At 37.8% G+C, this 24,606-nt stretch overlaps 1 protein-coding gene across 5 annotated transcripts in view; it reads left to right on the top strand.

The window, feature by feature from the left end:
• The window catches only part of STK24 (serine/threonine kinase 24), a 61,996-nt gene that overhangs the window by 23,648 nt on the left and 13,742 nt on the right, over nucleotides 1-24,606 (top strand). For 2 of the 5 annotated variants that reach the window (XM_055703288.1, XM_027812238.2), the window contains 4 exons: nucleotides 5,857-5,994; nucleotides 17,158-17,214; nucleotides 20,166-20,274; nucleotides 20,388-20,545. In XM_055703288.1, the coding sequence (XP_055559263.1) occupies nucleotides 17,179-17,214; nucleotides 20,166-20,274; nucleotides 20,388-20,545 (303 nt within the window). In that variant the 5' untranslated portion in view covers nucleotides 5,857-5,994; nucleotides 17,158-17,178. Of the gene's footprint in view, nucleotides 1-5,856; nucleotides 5,995-13,170; nucleotides 13,287-17,157; nucleotides 17,215-20,165; nucleotides 20,275-20,387; nucleotides 20,546-24,606 lie in introns of those variants that run through there. The other 3 variants (XM_055703290.1, XM_055703286.1, XM_055703287.1) reach the window with 2 other exon arrangements.

Here is a 24,606-nt window from a genome sequence, read left to right as displayed (position 1 = left end):
AAAAACTGTAATGCATTCAATAAAGAGCTTCAGGAACAGTTTGAGGCTTGGAAAGGTGGTATTCCAGAGAAATACTGAAGTTCAGGCTTGATTTTGTTTAACTATGAGAAGGTTTGGAAGTGTATATATGAAAGCTTTTCCATATTTACATGGTGATAGTTCAGTGCTTTCTAATCTGCTGCGCCAAAATACGACAAGCTACAATTACTGAGTAGTCAAGCTAAGCAAGTTTCATCTGGTAAAGAGACACATTTAGATAGCTTAAATCTTGGAAAAGTTTATATGAGGTGGATGTTATGTCACTTGCAATTACTTTTTAAATCATTATTTGCTGAATTTAAAGAAGCTTAAGCTTACATGCTTTAGGAAACTCAAGGACATTAATGTGGTCATGTTGAATATTCTTGTCACGGCAGTCTATCTAGATAATGTAACTGTGAATGTGGGTGTTTAGATGTGACTTTAATAAGTTTTAAGTCAATGTCCTTTTGCTTTACAGATTTAATAGGTTTACTTTAATGTATATGAACATCTCTGAACTGATGTGACCTTAAATGTATGCAGTGGGTCAGTGAGAAGTTAAGGGGCTTGGTGCATTCCATCCTCATTTGATATAGCAGGCAGCCTGTGGCAGGTGTTACATAGTGCTTGTCAGGGTGGGAGAACAAAGCAGAGTTTTTCCTGCTTGTTGTGGTTTAACCCTAGCTAGTAATTAAGCACCACGCAGCCACTTGCTCACTCCCCCCTCACCCAGAGGGATGGGGAGGAGAGCTGGAATGTAAAACTTGAGGGTTGAGATAAGAACAATTTAATAATTGAAATAGAATAAAAATGTAAAAATAATAACAATTATAATGAAGAAGAAAGAAACATGTGGTGCACAATGCAACTGGCTCACCACCTGCTGACTGATGCCCAGCTGGCCCTTGAGCAATGACCTGCCCACCCCAGCCAACCCCCCAGATATATATGCCAAGTATGGCATCCCATGGCACGGACTACCTCTGGCTAGTTGGGTTCAGCTGACCTGGCTGTGACCCCTCCCAGTTCCTTGTGCCCCTCCAGTCTTTTCACTAACAAGGCCTGAGGAACTGAAAAATTACATCAAAGCCAAAACACAGCACCACACTAACTCCTAAAATTAACTCCATCCCAGCTGAAACCAGGACACTACTTAACATACAAAGGGGTGCAAAAGAGCTGAACTCTACCTGTAGCTCAGGTGGTTTTGCTGTGAGGCCATGTTTTCATGTTTAAAATAGTTCGGTCCTTTCTTATTTCAGAGATTGTTACTTTGCAACCTGAACCTCTGTTGCACATAGTCTTTAATACTTCTGTCTTTTCCTGTAGTCATTTGCTGTGCTCTTAATGAGAAGAATCCCTTGTTTGCATTGTCTTTATTCAAAGATACTACTTTGAATTGTGACTTCAGAAACTTTTAATTCCACTACGTTCCTTTAGCAGTCCAAGGGATTATTACCACTTTCTGGAACCTGTATCATATTGTCCTATTTTCCTGAGTCTGTGGAAGAATGTACCTAGTAAGCAGTGGTGACTTCAAGAATTTTCTGGTTCATCAGTGTAATCAGTTCTGCACTGTTAATTTTTTATAATTCTGAATAATTCTTATTGTACAAGTGTATCAAGGTTGGGAAGCATCACTAGTATAGCTCAAAGAAAACTGAGAATTTGAAATAACTATATTTTGTATTGCCCGGTGTTTTAAGTACTTAACTGTGTCATGATATTCTGATCTTGTTGTAAATTAGAATTTAGAAAGCTCAATGTAAAATGGAAGTTCTTGGAAGTAATGTGTTTGTGTTGTGGTTGTTTTGATGGCCATAAAAGCTGCCTCTGTACTGCTCTGATTGCTGGCTTCTGTATGGTATGAACTACTCTGTGTGCAATTTCATGTCTTGGTACCAGCCTTTAGGCAGATCTTAGAGATAGCTGCTGGTGAAACAGGCAGCAACGGTACCTTGTTCCCCATCCTGCTTTCATGTTCCTGCCATTTTCCTTGTATCGGATCTATTGACTGCATAATGACTTGGTTCAGCTGGGAGACGTTTACCCAATGCCTTCTCATGTCCCTTCCAAAAATAACATGGCTCTTGGAAAGAGCAGAAAGTGCAAAGCCCAAGCCTATAGAAATTAGCCCGTGCAGACCTGTGACTGCAAAATTACTAGGTCTGTTAAAAAAAAAAAAAAAAAAAAAAAAAGGTGGGGTTGGATGTCTCTGAAACTGGGAGGAGAGGGGACAGAGAGGGAAGGACCCTGAATTTTGGTAACAGCTTGCTTCTAGTTTAGCTGTAAGGTGAAACCTTTTATTTAGTTTGTCCATATAGGTCAGGATGACAGCATTGCTTTCTAACTATGTGATACTGTTTGTCAAATGTCCTCCTGTATCCTGTATGTTAACTGTTACACTTGTTGCTGCATGCTCCTGAGCTAACTGAAAAGGGGGGGTATTGGTATGGCATCTAAGTGCAAGCTTTTTTTCACTGCTGCTGGAAGAGGAAGTCCAACTCTGCCTTGCAACTGGCTGCTTCCTCACCCTAACAGCAGGGGCTATTGAAACTTTCAGTGAGGTGGTTCAGCTGGTTCAACTCACCCAGTAGGTAGGCCAGGGACTAAATGCCATTTTTTTTTTTTTTTTCTTTTCCTTTTTTTGGCTGGGGTTGACTGTACACTGATGGTTCAGATTGGTCTAAAGCTTTACAGGAGCATACTGCCAAATCATTGTTTATGAAACTTCTTCGATCAGCCAACAGCAGCAACACTGAAAAAAGCGCGCGCGTGTGTGTATGTGTATGTATTTGTGCCCAGGTTTAGGTGGAATAGTTTTGTCAGCTGGTTCCCCATCTTGTTGCCTAAATAGGCTTCCTGGCACAAGGCTTTTCAGTTAGTGTGACAAATGGCACTGTCAGGTGGCTGCCATTCTATTGATCTGGTGATCTCGTGAGCCTCTAAAACATTTGCCATTTCTATTCAAAACTTCTTTTTTTTATGCACCTCTCATAATCCTGCGATCTTATATGGTTGCTATGTTTGTGTCATATCTTTAATGTGAACATCAGGTAGTTTCTATTGCTCAGTTAACTTCCTTTTACTTCAGTATACTTCAGTGTTTATACAGTTATTTGGGTCAAATTAAGTCTTCTAGGTCTTTTTATGGTCTGTATGGTGATAGTTGCATAAAAGCAGAAAACTCACATTCTTTACACATACAAGGGAATATTATCTTATGGCATGTTACTAAACTTACTAAAATGGTTGAATGTTGAACTTCCAGAAATTGTTATTTGGAGAAAGTTGGTTAGACTCAAAACCAGTGAACTTGAACAGGAAAGTTCCACAGTGAGTAGGTTTATGGACTGTGTTAGTTCTAAAACATTGCAGTTCTTGTATTCAGGAACCACTGTTGTCAACCAAGTTCTTAAGGTTATTTCTGTTTTGTTTGGGGTTTTTTTTTTCATTATACTACTAAATTTGTAAGTACTTGTATAGCAGCTGGGATAAAAATAATCATTTGGAGGTTCTGAGGCTTTCTTCCTTTCTGCATTCTTCAACGGTTCCTTGAAATGGCAATTTATAAGAGGAAAACAAAAACATGGGGAGAAAGGCAGAATGGAAATGATGGATGTGAATAGAAGGTGATTTTAGCAGTAATTAGAGGTCAGGGAAGAACTGTAAGAGAAAAAGTAGAAAATACTAAGGGGTTTGCAGAAAAATTACGTGTTTTGCAGGGATTGGAGTGATGAGCTTGGCAGAAATCTGAGTTGAAGAACCTGGGTGATTTAGGCCTGATAAATACAACTTCATTAGTAGTTAAGAGTTTTGAAGGATTGGCCTATGAATATTATATAAAGGAGGCAGTGGTATTTAATAGCAATGTGAATGCAAAAGGTGAAGAGAGGAGTGAAGATTTACAGGCTGCAAAACGAGGATGTGAAAGATCTTGGAAACTCTATACAGAAGTGGTGAAAAAACTATACAGATGAGTGGTTTGATGTTTGTGCAAGTAAGTGAATTTGAATTGTACCTTTCATTTTGAGTTTAATTTGATGTAATGAGTAAACAGGAACAGATGTAAGCATTAGAGCAATTGGTTTTTTGGGCAATGGAGTTGAAGGAGTTCTTGTGCCTCATATTTTCTGCTGGGAGTTTGTTTCTGGTCTAGAGAGGACAGTAATTCATAACACCCCTGAGCGTTACTCATGTGAACTACTCCAGTGAAACAGGTTTAAGATATGTAAGTGCAAGTAGGGTAACATTTTGTTGGGGAAAAAAAATTACTGGTCTCAGTATTCATTGGATGCAAGGGTAATTTGTTAGTTCTGCTTTTGTTGTATTGCAGTTTATCTGGACAAATGAATTCTGTAAACTAATGCTGATTTACTTGTGCTTCCAATTTCCCATTTTGGGACTTTGTTTTACAGTTTCTTGATAACCATTTGATCTATCTATCAGTAAAGTTCAGTTCTATATGGAGCTTTGATTTTGGGTTACATTTTTGTGTTTCTTGCCTTCTTGGTGCCTATCTGTAAGAGGTGAATAGACCAAGTAAGGATTGTCATAGAACCACTTAAGTCACTCACTAATCTTCATGTGCCTCTTTAAATGGACTTCCTGGGAAAAGATCTGCCACAGATTGCAGTTAGTTTTTTTTTTTCTCCTCTGTAAGCTAAAGACTCAATAGGCATGGTTTTGAAGTAGTTTGCCTGGTGGACAGGGAAGGGCGGGATGACAATAGTCTGATGGCTATTGTCAGCCCCTCTAGGTAATAAAAAAATTTAACAGTTAAAAGGATAGTGGTTGTAAGTGTCATCATTTTTTACACTTTTTTGAAGTGAGAAAAGGGAAAATGGCTGTAGGCAAGTGGGAAGAGGAAGAGCATGGGCTTGTGTACACTTAATGTTCTAAAGTAGTGGTTACCCCCTCCTTTAGGAAGTGAAATGTCTATAGTGCTTCAGTTATTGTGTAAGTTTCTTGTGCTTACCAGCTAGGAACTGATTTTGCAGTCAATACAAGAAGTAAGTGTCTATTTGCTTCTACTGTAATACTGTAATTGGTAAAAGAGTTATAAACCAAGATTGCCTATTAGTTTGAAGCTGTGGGAAATCATGTGCTTCATATGACATGCCTAGGCTTGTGACAGCTGGGCTGTGGAGGTTCACTGCTATGGTAGATGGACACGTGCCGAGGAGATGTGCCAAAGAGGCTGTGAATATGGACACTGTTAGAGATGACTCACACTAAAGGAAAACATAGAGCTTGTGGCTTTAGCATGTTGGCATGCAAACACAAAAGTCTGCTAAATGGTCTGCAGAAGGAATCTTTTATCAGTACTGTGACAGAACTTCCATTGTTCTTTTTCCTAGTGAGTGGCTCTGCAAGTTCTGTTTCAACTAGCTTATAGCAAAAAGAATGCATTTAAGGATTAATTTTATACTGTTGTGAGATTTACTAATTGTTGAAAAATAACTGCTGCATTAGATTGTAGAATACATTGAATGTGGCATTTTTTCTTGAGATCGGAAGAAACTGGGAGTTTCAGAGTGTTGGAAAAATGATTCCAAAAGCAAATAGCTTTTTTTTTTTTTTAATACATATATACATGCATAAAATACTATATACTGAGGTGGTTCTGCTTGGTCTGAAAAATCACGCATGGAGTTCATAGTATCCAAACTGAAATGAACAATTCTTCTTTCCTTAGTCTCTGTTCTGCATTGGCTGCACAGCAGATGCATTTTTTTTTTTTTTTGTGGTTGAACATGTTAGATGGCTGACAAACCTTGATTAAAGGACATAAATGCGCCACATGCAAAACCACAATGATTTCTTTGATTGCAGGGACCTTTTGGCCAGCTTGCAGTAAGGACTTGTGTTTAGAAGAGAACCTTTGGGCTCATCTGTATCTCCCTCCCCTCAAAGGGATGGCAGCCCGAGGACAGCTAGCATTCATCCTGACGCCAAGAGACTTCAAAGGAGGTAAGCGCCTCAGAAATGCTCCCCAGACAAAATACTTCATATCAGTCCTACACCCCACCATGGTAATATTCTTTAGTACAGCATTACCATCTCGTAAAGGTTTCTGCTTGTGGCTCCTTTATGAAAATTTTTTGAGAACTCTGGGAGGCCTCGTCATCTGGTTGCAGCCCCCTTAAGATTCACGGAGATGTCCATTGCTGTCAGTAATCCTTGTCCATTTGCTTAAGAATGTATCCCCAGTGTAAGGGAAGAAGACATTTTATACTTCCTGGATTTGTACTCAGACATAACTCCTTCCCTTATTTTGTTTCTCATATTTTGGGTGAGGTTCAAACTTGAGCTTTTGTCAGTTCATGATTCTGAAAGTTAAGGTCAGGGCAAAAAACCCCACCCCAACCTTGCTTGCTCCACAGTTTTACAAAGCTTTTTTTTTTAAAAAAATAGATCTCTGAATGATTCCTTATATCCAGGTGATTTCCACCTAAATCTTGGGATGTTTAAATTAAATTTGTAGCAAGCATGAACCCAGAGAAGTTCTGTAGAAACAAATGATTACATTTCATTCTCCTGGAGTGAAATACATCCTTAGGATGGTGGTTTTTTTTTTTGCTTGTTAGTGATGCTGCCTAGATGTAGCGCAGCTGTTTGTCTTCCAAATGCCTATGGAGTAATTGTTTAGTAGAAAGGGCAACTTAAAATAAACAGCAGCTTACCTTGACATCAGAGGTTTAAACAAAAAAAACCCCCATGTTGGCTTATTTATTTATTTTAATTTTTTTTTCATAAAAGCAGACTTTTTCGGGTTATTTCCACCCCTTCCCTACTTACCTTCAGGTCATTTGTACAAATACTCAGCTGTAGATCTTGCTTTTCTTGTTTTTGTGCCAGTAAACATACATGAAACCCACTAAGAATATGTCTGTAATCATAAGGAGGAACTTTCTTGTTTTGTTTGTTGAAGTTGGTGAGGGTTTTTGTTTAGTTTTGGTTGCTTTTTTAAAAAATGGGAGTATTTGGGTGTGTAGTAGACTATTAGTAAATAGGAGTTAGATGAACAGATTTTTTTTTTCTTCCCCTCGATGTGTGGATTTGGAGTGCATAGTTGGCAGTCAGACCATTTAAGCTGTATCTATTATTAAGTCCTGTGAAGTTTTGCCTTGTTTTTTTCTATTTATAATGAAGAGTGTATTATTTAGCTATTAGTTTAAACCTAAATAAGTTTTCTGTCTGTGTAGAGTACTTCTAATAACTGCCATCTGGCTAGCCTTCTTATTGGACTCTACCATATACAAATAAAGGTTCTGTAGATTGTGACTTAAATATTTTGAGGTAGTAAAGCAGTGGATCGTCCTGTGAAATAGTATCCCACCTATTTCTACACGTAGCTTTGGAAGAGGTTTATCTGAGGCTATTATGAACAACTTGCAGATCCTCCAGACTTATAATGTTTACAGGTCCTGGCTATGTTGGTAGATTAAATTAGCTTGGCTTTTGCTTGAGGGTATTCAAATGTGTGGTGGTGGTTGTTGATTTTTATGGGTTTGGATTTTGTTGTTGTTGTTTGTTTGTTTTCCCCCCAAATGCTGAGATTGCTTTTACAATAGTCAGCTTCCTTAGTTTCATTGGAAAATTTTCTTTCATAATCTTCTATGCTTCATATGTTGTATGTTGTTCAACTGTAGGAATTTGGAATTTTTTTCTTGATACATAGTCTTTCCCAGTGTGTTCTTTCTATACTGCTGTTTCTGATGTTCAAAGAGGCAAACAAATATTCAAATTCAAAGAAGGAAACTTTTCAGAAAACTGGAAATCTTTTTCTTAGAATTATTCTAATACTTTTTAAAATCTCTACAAGGTATTACTTGAGTGTGCCAAGATGAGCAGTAGCACACTACAGCTTGTGTAAATCTTAGCAGGTTCGTTCTGTTCGTGTAAGACAAGTTAAATCACAGATACAGTTTCTTTTTATTAATGGGTTGCCCTCTCCTGTGAGCGGATGAGAAGGGAACAAAGGTGTCTCTTGTTCCCTTCATTGGATCAGCCTTTTAGTGTCAGTGAAAGTGGAGATGGTTTTATTTGTTTTATTGAGTGGTTTTTTTAATAAATTTGGTTTTATGCCTACTTCTCCAGGAATTCAGCAAGGAAGAGTAGAAACAGGGCTGAGAATTGCTAGACTGCTTTCTCGTCTAAAAATAAATATCTGTTCATGGACATAATTCTGATAAAATGAGAGGCCTAGCTACAGGTGGGAAGTGTTACGTTGTTTGGAGGCTCTGGAATTCATTAATTCCTTTTAAAGTAAATATAGTTATTGCTTTGTCAAATTTCCCTGGGGGAGCTGATATTCCTGGAGGAAGCTGATATTCAAAGCAGTATTCTTTCTCTTTGGAGCCTTTCAATTTGATAGTAGAATTCAATCATCCATTTAAGACGCAAAATCAATTTTAACTGTTTTCTTCAGTGTATACCAGATGATCTTCAGCATGGCTAGATTTTTGCTCATGCTTTCTTGATTAATAGTTTATCTTAACCTTATTTCATAACATCTGCATTTGCTCCTCTTATATTACAAAACCGCAAAGCGAGATATTAATTTCCAAGTTTAAAGATGGCTAATTCACTGCAGCTGTTGGTGTTTCAGTTATTTTTCACCTTTCAAAGCACACTGGACAGTACTTGAAGACTCTGCTCTAACACATGGGCATTTAGTTGTGACAGGATGAGGAAGGGGGAGGGAGAGGACAATTTAGCCAGAGGATATCATCAGTGGCTAAGGCAACCTGGGTATCCTTAGCAGTGTTCTCTCCTGAAATAGTTTCTCTTGTTCTTCAAAGCCAACAGTTGTCTTTTCATCGCATCTGACTTTCCTGTGCTCTGAAACAAGTGTCTTTAGGAAATACTACAGTTTGTTTTTACTTAATGAAGACCGTAATGACGTAGACATGTAGTTTCCCCCTTGATGGAATGATACACCCATCTGTACAAGCTTGTGTTGTAGCAGTAGGTGGAAGTATATGGAAGGACATTAGCAGATGAATAGATTGTCAAACAAAAGTTCCAGTGAAGGATCAACAGCATGGTGGAACTCAATATGCTTTCTAGGAAGTGTTGGAATGATGGTGGCATAATTTATTCCTTGTAATGTGGCTGGAGAATCTTTTGTTCATCAGATATGGAAGAAAAAATAGTAGCACTTACTGAGATTGCTTTTGAGAACAAACTATATTGTTTTAGAACGGTGGTGTGAATTGGCACTGAAAGATGCTTCTTTTCCCCCTGATGTTGTCTTCTGCGAGGACAGTTCCGAAAGCTGGTAAAAACACTGTAGCATTTTTTGATAGCTGTAAAACAGTCATAGGACCCTAGGTGTGGAGTGGTAGGGTTGGTTTGTTCATTGGCAGTGGAAAGGGCTTGATTATTTACTGGTTAGACTAACAGAATTACGTGACTATGGCATTCAGATTTTGGAGAAACTGCAGTGTAAATAACTTTCTTTTGTGATCAGTAATTCTATTCTTTGTCACATCCCTTGTGTCTGTCAGAAGAGTTGTTATATGACATTGAGCAATCCAGCTGGCATCTGGATAGGCAGTTTGGAGTTTGAGTGTGCATTGCTTACCTTCTCTGTCCCAGGATTGTGTACTGGAAAGAATAGAATGAAAGTAGATAGTGTTTTGCTATTCATTCTGCACTGTTAACATATAGAGACACTGGATCTAGTTCTGATTAGATTTAAATTGAACCAGTAATGTGTATAGGTAGTTACAACTAGTCAAGATAATACAAGAATCGAGGCCATGAGGTAGAGCTGTATGTATTTCTTGTCAAAGCCTTGCATTTGCTGAGTAACAGTAATAGCCACCTTGTACTGTTAAAGAGCTCACTTTTGGCAAATGGCATCTGTTCTCATCTGTGGGTCTAGGAATTGAATAGTCAACTGACAATTGGAAAATTTGCAAATCTTGATGAGTTTCAAGGATCTAATGGCAATACAGTAACTGAGAGGTGCCTTCTCTCTAAAGCCTAAAATAATATTCTTTTATATGTATTCTTTTTCTATGAAAGGGTGAACTCCAGGGAAAGGGCATTTAAAATATTTTTGAGGTCTTGATACTTCTTGAGACATGTTTTTCATATTTGAGACAGTTGGCAACCTTTAGCGTTGTGGAAAGGTTTGAGCTTGTCTAAGAGGAGCAGGAACAACAAATCCATAAACGCCACTTTCTGTCACTGCCTCAGTGCATCCTTTATAGTATCGTACAATTTTTTTTTTTTTCTGATCGATCTCTATTTTATCTCTGCATGTAAGCTCACAGATGTCCATGTGAGTTGTTAAATAATGAGACCTCAAGTGCCAGGGTGTGCCTGTTCTTTGTCCTGTATAACAAAACTGTTGTGATTTGGTGTTGAAAGGAGATGGTGAATGAATGAAATGGTGCCTGAAGGTAGACTGGGTGATTGTGAAGAAAGGAAAGCATTTTGAAGAATTCAGATATACAAGCAATCATATTCCTTAAGGTGTATTCCTCTTTGGTTAATTATTTCTTCCTGTTATTATGAAGGGTGTCAGAGTGATAAATGTACTTGGATTCATTTAAAACAGATGGTTTTGTGCTTCTCTTTGCGGTGGATTGCACAGCTGCTTTTGGGACCGGACCTGCTTTGCGGGGGGGGGTGGTGGGGTGGCGAGAGAACATCTTTGGCATTATGTGATTCTGCCACCTGGTGGAGCGGCATGGGCTTCAGACGCATAGTTAAAAGCACAAGCGTGAAGAAATCTTGGAAAAAAAAAAAATAATAATCCATTTTTCCTTCCAAAGCAGGGAATCAGTGGGCAAGGTTGCTTAGAGTAGATATAGAAAACAAGTTCCATGATCTCTGCTTTTTTTTTTCTTTTTTTTTTTTTAAGTTGGGCATCTAAGAATCAATGTGCAAGTATTTGAGGAGCTTCTTTTTGCTACAGCTGTCAAACTTCCCTGGGTGTTTTTATATGTAATTTAACAGAAGACAAATTTCACGAGGAGTGGTAATAACCTGTATGGATGAATGCAAATTAGAGAGGTTATCCTGTTGCATACATTGTGTATCTCAAGGTCCTTTTAATCTGGTTTCTTAAGCTGGAGGATCAGTATGAATATTAACACTAAATTTATGCAAGTATTGAAATATAACTCTCTTCTTCTGGCCTGCATTACTTTGGTGTATATACCAGTTAAACTGAAATTTTTATTAAACAAAGTATCACACATTCTATTGTGCAATTCATGTCAGTTTTGGAACTAGTTTGTTCTTTTCAGATTAGTTGAGTTTCTGTCCAAGCTCTTCTGTTTCTGTTTTTCAATACAGTAGGTTTTTCTACTAATCTAGTGATGGTAAAACTTTTAGTAAATAGACCAAGTTAGGATAGGTCTTACTTTATCTAATCTGTTGTATTATTTCAATCAAGTGTGTAATTTCTATCTTGTGATTCTTGACATAAGTTAGAGTGCTTTTAAATGTAGATTCTAAGTGGAATTTGGAGATAGTTTATCTCCAGGACTAAACAAGCCTTTTATACGTATTTATAAATGCTGTCTGTTCTGCAGCTGATTGTGTACCATAAATTTAAGATGGGAAATAATCTTTCCCACAATAAGTTTAAGGTGGGGGAATTTTTCGAAATAGGTGGAGGGATTTTGTTTCATGTAGAAACAGATGTGCTCACTGTTGTACTACTGTTTTCAAATTGCATTATTTGACTTCCTTGATTAAGACTTTTAGTTAAATTCTAAATTACTGTACAAGTCACTTGGTGCTCTTACTTCTCAGTCCTAGGCCTCTTTCACAGCTCTGTGTTATGTTTCCCTCTGCAACTTCTTCCTTCAAGAAAAGTGATTTAGAAACATTCTCATCAGTATGTACTGTGGCCTGATTGCTTTAGGTCAGTCTATCCTATATAATATCACAGTGCTAAGAAATGTGTATTTCTTAATGATAAAAAAAGACCCCAAAACCAAAGCATCTGTAAAGATAGGCCTTTCCCTGTTTATTCAGATGCTTCATTAACTTCATAAGGATTTATAAACAAACATTTTAGTCTTGATTATTTTTTTCTGTATATGTCTTCTCTGATTTCGGTTAAAATGTACTTCTGAGACTCTAGAGGAGTTTTTTGGTGGATGACTTTTTTGCGGGGGTATAGTCCTTGATTTTTACATATTAGAAGTTCTTTACCTGCTGTAACTGCACCTATTTTATGAATAGTTTCACAGTATAACAATGACTTAATGGAGAATATTTCATTAGAGGTAAAGCTGCAAATGTAGGGTTTTTGTGTGATATCAGAATTAAAATCAGAAGTCAGACCACAAGAAGAGCAAACTAGTTTGGAAAGGATTTATAGAAACTCTGCCTTTGTATAACAGAACTTCTTTTAGATTCCAGAGCTGTTCCTTTCCTCAGTGTTATGGCATCAGAGGAAAACCTTGTGTTCCTACTGTGGAAAAGGAAATGTTCCATGTGCCCTTATTAATGTGCTCATCTATGTTTATATAAAGAATCATCCTAAATCTGGATTGATGACTCACTGTGGCTTCAGTGTATTTGGAAGAAAATTCAATGCTGTGTTGTGACTGATGCTTAAAAGAAGAAAACTGGTCTTATTTCAGAGCTTAAAATAAAGCACTGAATGTTGTTAGTATATGTGTAGTATCTTCTTGAAAATTTGATTATGTGTAATATGTAATTACTAATCTAGGCTGTGGAAGAAAATTTAGTGCTTTTGGTGTTCTGTTTTGAGAGGAAAAGGGGGGAATATGTGCAGAAGAATGTAAGAAGTACAAGCAAAAAAAGAATTTGGGCAGCTTTAAAAAGGAGAGTGACAGTAGGTGTTAGGGAACGTGAAGCATGCTGGAGATAGAAAGGAAGGGAAGAAGGAGGCAAGTTGCTCTGGTGATGCCAAAGTCAATTGATAGTAGCACTCTGCTTTGTGCTGTTGTTGCAAGGCACTGTACTGGGTTTGTGTGGTAAGGTTTTGGTAGCGGTGGGCTGCTGTGAGAAGCTGCTAGAGGCTTCCCCTTTGTCCAATGGAGCCAGTGCCAGCGAGGAAGTGAGAATGTGTTAGGGAAGTAACTCTGCAGACACCCAGGCCAGCACAGAAGGAGGCAGGAGGGGCTCCAGGCACTGGAGCAGAGGTTTCCCTGCAGCCCGTGGGGAAGACCCTGGCGAGGCAGGCTGTGCCCCTGCAGCCCATGGAGGTCTGTGGTGGAGCAGATACCCACCTGCAGCCCCTGGAAGACCCCACGCTAGAGCAGGTGGATGTGCCTGAAGGAGGCTGTAACCCTGTGGGAAGCCTGTGCTGGAGCAGGCTCCTGGCAGGACCTGTGAAGAGAGGAGCCCACACTGGAGCGGGTTTGTGACCCTGTGGGGGACCCACGCTGGAGCAGCCTGTCCCTGAAGGGCTGCACCCCGTGGAAGGGACCCAGAACTGCAGCCTGTGGGAAGGACTCAGGTCGGAGAAGTTCATGGAGGACTGTCTCCCCTGGGAGGAACCCCACGCTGGAGCAGGGGAAGAGAATGAGGAGGAAGGAGCGGCAGAGCCATCGTGTGATGGACTGACCGCAGCCCCCGTTCCCTGTGCCCCTGCACCACTGGGCAGGGAGAAAGTAGAGAAATCAGGAGTGTAGCTGAGGCTGGGATGAAGGGAGGGGTGGAGTGGAAGGTGGTTTTTAGTTCCCACTACCCCACTCTGATTTGATTGCTAATAAATTAAACTAATTTCCCAAGCTGAGTCTGTTTTGCCTGTGACAGTAATTGCTGAATGAACTCTCCCTGTCCTTATCTCGACCCATGAGCCTTTCATTATATTTTCTGTCCTCTGTCCGCCTAAGGAGGGGAGTGATAGAGAGACGGGCACCTGGCGTCCAGCCAGGGTCAACCCATCACAGGTGTAAAGTAAGTATATATAGGTTACTGGCTCTAACGTAGAATATGTATTAAGTAATTCATTAAAACTGTATCACCCAAAACATTTCTGTGCATTTTCTTGTTAAGCAATGTATGCAGATTTTAAATAAAGAAGCTAAAAAGATTTCCAGCAACAGTTAGTTAAAGGTGATAGCAAGATTAATTACAACATTAATTATATCTGTTCAGATACTTCAGATGTATGATAAAGACTTAAAAAAACACCCAAAACAGCCACAAAGTTGAGTAATGTTTCTGTGACAAGGGGGAGGGAGAACCATGGGGAATTAAAAATCGCCTTGAATCTAGGACTACAGCTATAAAGATGCCATAATTGTGATAGATTGCTATTGCTTAGCTTCACACTGGGATACAGATGCAGTTATGTGTTTGTTCCTTAACTACATTTCCATACTTTACTTGCTTAAAAATGTAGTGTTACTGACTTTACTTGGTCTGTAGCTTTTATATTGTAAATTCAGACATGTGGCCCCAAGCTGTTGTTGATGAAAGTTTCAGGAGCAAGACTGAGCAAACCAGGAAAAGAGTTGAAAGGATAAATGATGATTTTAAAAGACCATGGATTATGTAAATTGTAGTTGTGTAATTGTGTTATATGACTGTGGAACTCTGTAATTAAAATTATATTCTTAAATTTTATTTTTTGTAGTTATTTTCTGCTATGTCTAATTCTCAGCTGGAGAATTAATAGCTAGTTTATAGGGAATTTATCTTTTGGGTAATTGTATCATATTTCAGGTATCTTGGCTTTTTAAATCCAAGAGGTAATTGAAATGGTAGAAAAAGGAAGATGCATCTCTTACAACTTTTTTCTATTTTTGAGAGCATGAAGGGATTTATTTGTCTTACCTTGTTCTCTCCGACCCAGGCATTTCTGTTGAAATAAAAAGTAGTGATACAGCTGGCATGTTTGCTTGTAAATTACTATTGCAATTAAATGTAAATTTTGTAGGCACAAAAAATCCGAATATTTAGGAAATTTCATGCAGCTATAAGAAATATTATCATGCTGAGGCAAAATATGTATGTAACATTTCGACTGAGTTTAAGACTTCTGAAGATGAAATGACTTACAGTAAGACACTTCTCAGAAGCATACTTGTTCTGGAACTGTTAGGAGCTGGAGCCGTTGAAGGGACAGGGGAAAATCTGAGAAGCTCTTAGTACTGAGTTACTTGTTCTATGGCTATAACGGACTCTTTCAGGATGAGCTATAATTCTTGGAATAGCTGGTGTCTGCACAAAGTAAGCATTATCAAAATGCTGTATGTAGGTACTAAAAATACCTTTTCTTGCTAAAAAATGAGTTCTGGCTCTTTTAAAATATTTTTAACAAAGCTGTGTTTGTCAAGTAACATCAGTTGATTCCTGAAGAAAGGTATCTAAATTTAGCTGGATCTGTCTTCATCATCCACTGTTTTCAACAGTAACTCTAATTCAGAGTCTTACCTAAAAATAGTGCCAATTTGTGTAACTGGAGGTAGGTGGGAAGGGCTGTGTGCATTTACCTGTGGAAGGTGCCTTCTGAAATCAGAGAGGGGTCAGATGCAGATGGAACTACAGCTGTAATACTGACTAAAAGGCTTAAGTGAATAGTAAGGGTTGACATTTTCTAGTCCCTCAGGGGATTTAGAAAAAGGTATGTACTGCAATACATTTATTACCTTTCTACAAACTTTAATCCATGGTTATAGATGAGTATTCAGTCTTACTTACCTTGTCTTGAGCTGTTAAGTTTTACATTGTTTTATTTTGCAGGATAAAGTAAATATTGTTGCTATTTGTGTGCTCCTTACTCTGAGAGACCCCTATGTTTTTATGCTCGAAGTCTTTTGAATGTTTGATACATAGAGTTAAAACTAACAAACTTATAGAGCTCAATAATGATAAAAACTGAAACAAACCCCATCATATGTTTCATGCAGCAATTTCATTTTAATATCTGTCAGGCAGATTTATGGCCTTGCTTTAAAACATGTTTCAAGGCTGGTACTGCAAAGAAAAGGTGGACTACCTGCTTTCTTAGTGTATTAGGGAATAAGATGCTGCAAACACCAGAAAGAAATGATTGGGTCCAGTCTCTTTCTTAGTGTAGTGTATTGTATATCTTGTGTTAAACATTCTTATAATATGTATCAAGCTTTCCCTTGAGAATACAGTAGCTTGATATTTGTTGTTAGCTTTTATTTTACTAGCTGAAGCTAGCAAATTGCTGTAGTCATCTTAAATAATCTTTATTACTAGTTTGCTTCATCTTTCTTGAACACAGTTGGCCAGATTTCTATTCCATATATTGGATGCGTAAGCATTAGTGGAGAAAACTTCCTGATGTTCTCAGAAACAGAGACAGATGACTGTTCAAAAAAAAAAGAAACAACACAGAGATGTAAAGAATAAATTTTAATTTAAGTTCAACCTAGAGAGAAGTCAGGCTTACTAAAGAAAGTATTTTGAAGTATCTATACCAGTAAAGATAGTCAACAAAATTTAAGGAAAGGAAATATGTAATGTAATTATTATTTGGTATTCTGAATATCTAATCAGAGTTTAAAATGTAGAGTGTATTCTCCATTTTCATTGGGTGGGCCCTATCAGTCTATTTTTGTCTCAGAAGACACTTTTGCAAAATATACTAAGGACTGTGACAAGAACAAGCAGGTGAGTGGCTTTTGAGAGTTTGGTGTGCTGGTGACCTCAGGTTTGGGATACTTGTCCAATTCTAGTCAGCATAAAGGCAAGCAAGATGTTTCCTTCTGCTGCTTGACTCTTTGGTTGGGATTAAAGAGAATTTTCTTCTTTCCTGGATACTGTCTATATTCCAGGAGTATTTATTTGTATCAGTACAAAAAAGAGGTACCATGAAATGAGCTTGAGTGTGACATTGAGAGTATGCACCACTTATTGGGAAGTAACAAACCCATTGGTAGATGTAAAATAGCTTTTCTCTTGTTATTTTAGAGGAACAGAATTAAACTTTCCTAAACACGCACAATTGTGTAAGTAGCTTGGGACACACAATGGGACTAAAAATAATATATCTTAAAGAATAATCCAAAGACATTTTTGATGAACAGCTGAATGTTAGTGGCGTTTCTAAACTGTAGATTCTTTCTTCGGCAAAAAGAATGGAATAAATTCCATTGCCTTAATAACTGATGGTTTTTTTTAGATTTAATAAATTTTGGTTTTGCTTTGCAGGATACAAAATTATGGATAATAATGGAATATCTGGGTGGAGGCTCAGCCCTTGATCTCGTAAGTAAATTATGTATGATTTTTGTTATTTTACCTCTTGTAATTATTTTCCTATCTTATAATTCTGAAAACTATAGTATGTCATTTGGCTATGACAATGATTGCTTCCAGTAAATGAGAAGTATTTGTCAGTGCTAGGAAAATGTTATTTTCCATGAAGCTAGACTGATTATTTGTATAAATGAAAGGGAACTAAGCAACATAATATTGGAAGCAGGCTATAAACATCTTGGAATGCTAATCTTTAGTCAGCCAGAGAGCACTAGTGGCTGCAGATAGTTTTTTCTGTCTCTTAATTCTGCCACCACAACTCCTCCTAGTGTATACATTTTAATGTATCTCCCCCGCCTGCCTGCCCACCCCCACCGCCCCACCCTCCCCCCCAAAAAAAAGTTTTCTTGTTTTCAAACAAGTCTCACTGAAGTCTAAATAGACAGAAACTCAATTTAGGCTGGTATTAAAAAATATATTTGAAGTATTTCAAAGAAATAGGAAGAGCTATGAACTCCCACAAGTATGGAGAGGCCTTACAGAGAGTCCTGGATAGACTAGAGAGCTGGGCAATCACTAACTATGAAACGTAACAAGAGCAACTGCCACATTCTGCACCTGGGATGGAGTACTCGGGTTTGAATCATAATTCGAAAGGTTCAGTGCAGATTGTGTTTTCCATGATTGAATGCTGTCCATTTGCTTTAGCTATTAAAAAAATAACCCAAACAAAATCACACACCTTCTTACATTTATTGCAGATTTTATAAATACTACTATAGAAGTAAGAATGGATGTTTTCAGTATGTGACAATTGTCATACCAATTGAGATGGAATGTTTTTGTGCATACTTTGCTGTTCTCAACTGGGGTAACTAACAAATACTTCAGGAAAGAGTGAAAGGCAAAAGGCTGGTGTGGAAGGATTCTGCTGGTGACATCCAGAAGACAGGGCCGGGGGGGTGGAGTGCAGTAAATGCAGGCTTCTTGCAGTTGTGCTGTCATATTTTCATTGTAACTACCTTTTGGAACCCATTTATACCTTTAGTTTCCACATCGTGTTAGATGGAGTTCTGTGGTTGTGTAGAAATCGTTAATGCTCCTCCCCATAGAGATATGCTGGAAAAGTTTGTTTATTGTTGTGATAGTTTTTTCCTGACGGAAGAGCAATTAGAAACTGGGTTTGCTGTTACAAATGTAGTCCTTTCTTCTTGCTTCGGAAAGGTATAAAAGAGCAGAAAGAAACCAGATGTTATCATATTTTCTTGTCTTTTTTCTTTAAATTGCACACATGTCACTTGTGTGATGACCACATGTTTATTCCCTACATTTGTTGCCTAGAAATAGTACAAAGTCTTTGGTCACACCCTAAAATGTTATTGAAGGAATTGTGCCACAGAACTGAAATCATCATGTAAGTGTGTATTACGCATCTTGTATGTGCTTCATTCATTTTCAATTTATGTTCTGTTGCGTGATTTCGTAGTTCTGACATGCACATTATGGTTCTCAACTGGAATCTGGTAGGACAGCTGGCATACGCACTTTATCACGTTTCTGTACTCAAGGCAAGACTGAATGGGAACCTTTAATTCCATGTTTGAAGTGTATAAGTCATGCTTATCTGGTGTTTGCTGTACTTGAATGTGCACTGGCTGTTTTGAAAACCATGCCTCACAAGAGCCAGTATGTTTAATGCAATTACATGTGCATTGTTGTTCAACTGTAATTTAGGTTTGTGGCTGCGGTACAAGCACTGAAATTCTCAGCCTTTTTCTGTTTTCACTATTTCTAAGGTGAGCTAACATGTGACAAGCGAGGTTTTCCCTGGTTAAGTGTGTGCTGTATCATATTAGCAAGTCTTGAATTGGCACTTGCAGCCTAGCCAGAGCAAAGCCTTGAGAATGTCTTGGTGGATTTCAGGGAGTGGCAAGATCATATATATTATCACAGCTAAAGAAAAGCAAAAGAGATTATAAGTAAATCTACAAAGGTAAAACAAATATCTTGTTGGCATTACATGAAATCAAATCTCTCTTAGCTGAGGATTTCTGTGGGATGTAGTATTTAAAAATTCCCAGATAAAAATTAATCTGAAATGCTTGCTTTCTCACAGAGCGAAGCTTCAAAGATACAAATGTTTGATTGTGTTTCAGTGACTGCTGTCGTGGAGTAAACTGGAATATTTCCAATATTAATTGTTGTCCACAAAGTTTCAGTGTCTCTTAAAACGTCCTTATTAGTTAAGCCTCTCTGGGTATTGACCTTTCCTCTGTCTCTTCAGAGTTAGTGGCGTTCCCACTTTAGATGTAGCAAGCTCTGAGATCTTCTACCACTACTGTTACTTCTCATAAGAATTAAATTACTTGGAACCTTTAATTCTAAAAGTTAGCTTTCTAAAATGTGTAATACTCTGTCAGCCTAGCAGTTTGAGTTGCGTTTTAGAGTTTCACAAAATCCCGTCCAGTATATAGTAATAGATGTGTGATTCATGCAGTACCTTTTATGCCTTAGTTTCTTGCTCTGACTTTGAGATCTGGGTCTATACAGGGCCTGTGAAGTTGCACATATGAGTTCACTGTACTGTTAATAATCAGATTACAATATAGATGCTTTTCAAAGGCAGTGTGTGTATCTGTGTTCTGACCACAAAGCTGTAACTTGAAACTGTGTCTTTATGGAGCCTTTAACAAACTTTGAAAAAATGTTTTAGATAAATGAAGTGTTTATTTGCCTTTGTTCATAAGGCCACTTAATTTAAACTATGTATTTTTAGAAAGAATATTCTGACTTTTATTTGATGTTATGAAGTTAGCAAATTGGAAGTTTTGAGGTGTGACAGAAGGAGTAATTTCTTTTTGTAGTAGTCAATGTTATTTCTGTTCTTTCGCCTTTTGTATATATATGTGTGTGTGTGTATACAAACACACATACATAAAAATATTTCTTGTGTCTCCTAGTTAGAACCTGGCTCACTCGATGAAACCCAGATTGCTACAATATTGAGGGAGATACTCAAAGGACTTGATTATTTGCATTCAGAAAAGAAAATCCACAGAGATATTAAAGGTAAATTGTTTTTTACTTGTATTATAAGAACGTTAAAGAGCTCATGCAATATTAATGACCCTTACAGTGTCAAATGTCTTAATTTCCACTATTTCCTCTTTTTTTTATGCCAGCTGCTAATGTTTTGCTATCTGAACAAGGAGAAGTAAAACTAGCAGATTTTGGAGTAGCAGGACAACTAACAGATACACAAATAAAGAGGAATACCTTTGTGGGAACACCATTTTGGATGGCACCTGAAGTAATAAAGCAATCGGCGTATGATTCAAAGGTAAGGTATTTCAAGGCAGTAGCCAAAGTCCCTTCCTTTTTTAACTTGAGTTACGTAGGTTGATCTTCAGAATGTAGCTAGTAACTTTTGCTGTGTCTAGATGGGTGAATGTTTAGGGTAATACCTAGCAGCTAGAAGCTGTTGGTGAGGGTAGTGGCTTTCCTAATTTGTATTCAAACCTTAAGTTTCCTAGCGCATTAAGCCCAGTCAGATGGCAAGAAATATTACAGTATTAACAAGTACATCCTGTCACCTTTTATCCCACTTCGTTGATGAGTATTTCTGATGGTTGTTTAGAAGTAGAAGAGAACAGTATATATACAAAATGCTAGTATGCTTCCAGTTGTTTTTAGAGAAAAATAATCAGCAACACTTAGAGAGTATGGATTTGGTCAGTGTGAGTGTTTGAAAGTGCTGTTATTCATCAGTGGAAGAATGTGCTGCATAGGTCTGTGCTACTGACCATGTTCTTTTAGATAGAGGGTTTAATGTTTTATTAAATGCACTTATTTGTAGATATTTACATTACACAGGATTTTGATTTAATGTAGTGGTACAGCAGCATACTGAAATTGTCGGTTGTAGTATACAGTTGGATCACAATAGAAATTGATTCCCATTACAGGTCTCCATATGCTCACCAGCATGGCACTGGGTGTCCCCAGTTGCCGGGAAGGAGTATGTACAATGAAGTCAGATCAAGCCTATCTCTCTTCTCAAAGTTCATCATGTTGGTTACTTGGTTTTTAATACTTCTGTTAGGCTGAGCTGCTTGTACACCCCCTTGCTGCCCCTCCTTTCCTCTTCCCCCACGCTGGTCTGACTAGCTCAGTAAGACATTGCTCTACTGATTATGTTGGGGAAGATACTTGCACAACCCAGTAAACCTGCTGGTACAGCTGTATATCTGAAACAAGGTCACCCTCAAGTCCCACTTGTGTTGAGATAAGATCAGCTTTCTATATGATAATTAGCAGTCATTTCTTAGATTCTTCCCTGAGCTCATCTTTCTTGCCCATCTCCTCTGATGCCCTTGTGGTGATTTGTTGGTGTTGCACGTCTCCATGCAATGAGACAGATTGGTGTCTTTCCTTCCACCCTCAGGCATGCAAGGAACTCACCAATACTGACTCTGGCCTAAACTGTTCATAGTATTACTTCCTTCCCTATTTAATACCTTTCTGTAGAGAGGCTATTTAAAAAAATAACTAGCAGAGCTCTGTAGAGCTTCTAGAAGATTACATGAACCCAAATTCCCAATTTGAAGGTTGTGTAAACAATTTTTTTTTGTGGATTGTTTCTGGTTTTGGAGTGTTGGTGGTTGTGTGTTTGTGGGTTTTTTTGTTTGGTTTGGGGTTTTTTTGAGGTTTGGCTTCTGGAAATGATCTTCACTTGGACAAAACATGATTCAGTCCTCAGGGTTTGAATTCTGCCTGTTTTCAGTCTGCAAAGTCATGTGGACATAAAAAGGCCTTGGATACTCGATCAGTTCCCTAGGAGGCCAGAGTGCAAGTTTTGAAGGAACTAGAGATACTTACTTGCATCTGTGAGCCTTCTGGCACTTAACAGACTACATTGTACAGATAATAGTTTTGCCGTTGTTGCACATCAACCAGTTGAGAAGGCCTGTGTATTTTAAGGTAGTCTTACGCATATGTGAGAACACAGATATCCAAAACTAACCTAATTTTCCTTTCATAAGCTGTCCATGCTTGAAAGGTGGTAGGCAGGACTGTCCTTTTCATAGCATAGTCCCTGTGAGGTGCAAGCAGTTTCCTTTATGTAGTTGCTGTGTTACCCAGTTCTGTTCTTTGCCCTGTTCAGTCCTCTTACTCTCCACATGCTGATGGATTCCCAATAAAAGCTTGAAAGTGCTCTGTAACGCTACCTTGGATACATTTCACCTGCTTCTTTCCTTATTTACTGTATGTCTCACACCAACCATTAAATTGTTTATTGCTGCTTTCCTGATTGGATTGATATCTTTGTTCATGCTAACTGCTGAAATAGCACAACTGTGTAAGGCAAAGCAAGCCCTACATTACAACCTAAAACTACTAGCCAGGCTAAAGGAAGGCAGATGCATCCTGAGGCCTAACATCGCTAGTTATTGCTGTGAAGCTCAAAGTGTCCTGTTGATTCAGCGCTGTTATCACTTGTCTTTAATATTATGGGCGGTTGCTGGATTTCCTGACCATGGCTTACACTACATTATCAGTGTAATGCATGCAAGAACTAACTATTATTCCAGTATATTGATTTCCACTAGAAGCGGTTCTGGGTATTAAGATGTAATTACACCTCCTCTGAAATCAGATATGCTTCTGAGTTAACCATTCTGTCAAACACAGATTTCAGAATTGAAGAGACAAACTTCTGAGGAATTTCATCATGTGAAGCACTTAATACTATTTTAACCAAAAGCATTTTATCTTTATTGTCTTTGCATTGCTTTAAAGTATTTCAACATTCATGTCAATGTGTCTTAAGATGGTGCAGTAATGAATACTTAACATAAGCTGTTGATTTTGAATATAGTCTGTTTTTTTCCCAAACATGCATTATGGGAATGCATGTGTAGATAGTATCTTTTATCTTAAGGTGGAGAAGCTGGGTTTTCTCATAGATAAAAAATGTCTGCATTTTTGAAAAATGCTGTTTGAATTCAGGATTTGAAAGATGCATTCATTTTGTGTATGTTTCTTTTAAATTATGTGAAACTTAACAATGTCAAACTAAGTCCCAATTTGTGTTCCTGATACTCTGCTCTCAATATCATGTGAGGCTTTTTGGACTGCTTTGTACATGTGTGAGCTCTGTATTCCTTGACTGCCACACAGAATCTGCCCATTTTATTCTTGCTTTATTCAGTCCTCAGTCCCATTCCCAAACTGTTTTGCGTCCTTAAGATATTCCTATTAGTCTTTCTTAGACATGCAGGGTATGTTTATAAAGCATTCCAGCACTTGTCTTTATTGTCTGAAAAATAATCAAGGTATGTGTTTTTTGACACGGATACTAAAATTTCAACAGCTTCTGTCAAACTTCTGTAAATAATGATTCAGACTGATGTATTTGAGAACATAGGATTTCCAGATGCTTGTGTGAGGGAGTAAGTTAGCTATAACCTTTTAGATTTTAATGTGGTCAGTAACTAATCTGAGAGGTGTACTTGATAGCAAAAATTTAAGCTTTACTTTTCAATTTCCTTTGTAGTTTATTTTTAAAGTCTATCTGCTAAAGAAACTGTCATCTATGGGGAAAAATAGTGAAATGTCAAAACGTGAATGTAAGTGTTACATAACGGCTACCACCTGTTTTTTTTAATTTCCTTTATTTATCTTTTCCCATACCATTTATTTCTTTCTCTCCAATCTATTTGTTCTTTGATATAATGTCCTTATAAGATCTTTTCCTTCTATTTTTTGTTATTTTGGCAATAATTCTTAACTACTACTTCCTGTTCTGATTTTTTTTTCTTCATCTGAAAGTCAGGATCTGTGCTTACCTGCTTGTTTTCCCACATGTAGTTCTCTGTCCTTTCTACTATACAACTTCTAATAGAAAAAGGAATAGTTAATTTTAAAATATTTTTCTTTTGCACATAGCCTATTTTCTTTGACTTACAAGTGCTTCAAAGTGAGACTAAATTTTACTCATTAGAATGGAACAGGAAAGGCTTGTGGCAGTACTGCAATAAATAGTAGTTACCAGTGACTCTTGTCTCAAATTGGAAGAATAATTTTTGTTCAAGACTTGAGCTGTAGAAATCATAACATGTGGTAAAACTTAGTGATGATACAGTGGCATAGCTTCTTAAGGTCATGCTTCCCCCTCCCCATTTGGGGGACCAGTTTGTGTTTGTTCTGGAGTTTGTGTTACAGCCACACACAGCCTAGAAATGCCTAGTTGGTTACACATGCAATTGGTACTTACATCCCTGTTTTGAGATCCTTTCTTATCTGTAAAGGGAGAGGTTACAGTTCCAGAGGAATTTGGGGGGTTTATTCTTGGTGCTTCCAACAGGAATGGGCTTCCAAAACCTGTCTTGGACTTCAAAG

This window comes from Falco cherrug, chromosome 2, assembly GCF_023634085.1.
Source record: "Falco cherrug isolate bFalChe1 chromosome 2, bFalChe1.pri, whole genome shotgun sequence".
Taxonomy (NCBI): domain Eukaryota; kingdom Metazoa; phylum Chordata; class Aves; order Falconiformes; family Falconidae; genus Falco; species Falco cherrug.
This window is presented reverse-complemented; position numbering and strand designations above follow the sequence as displayed.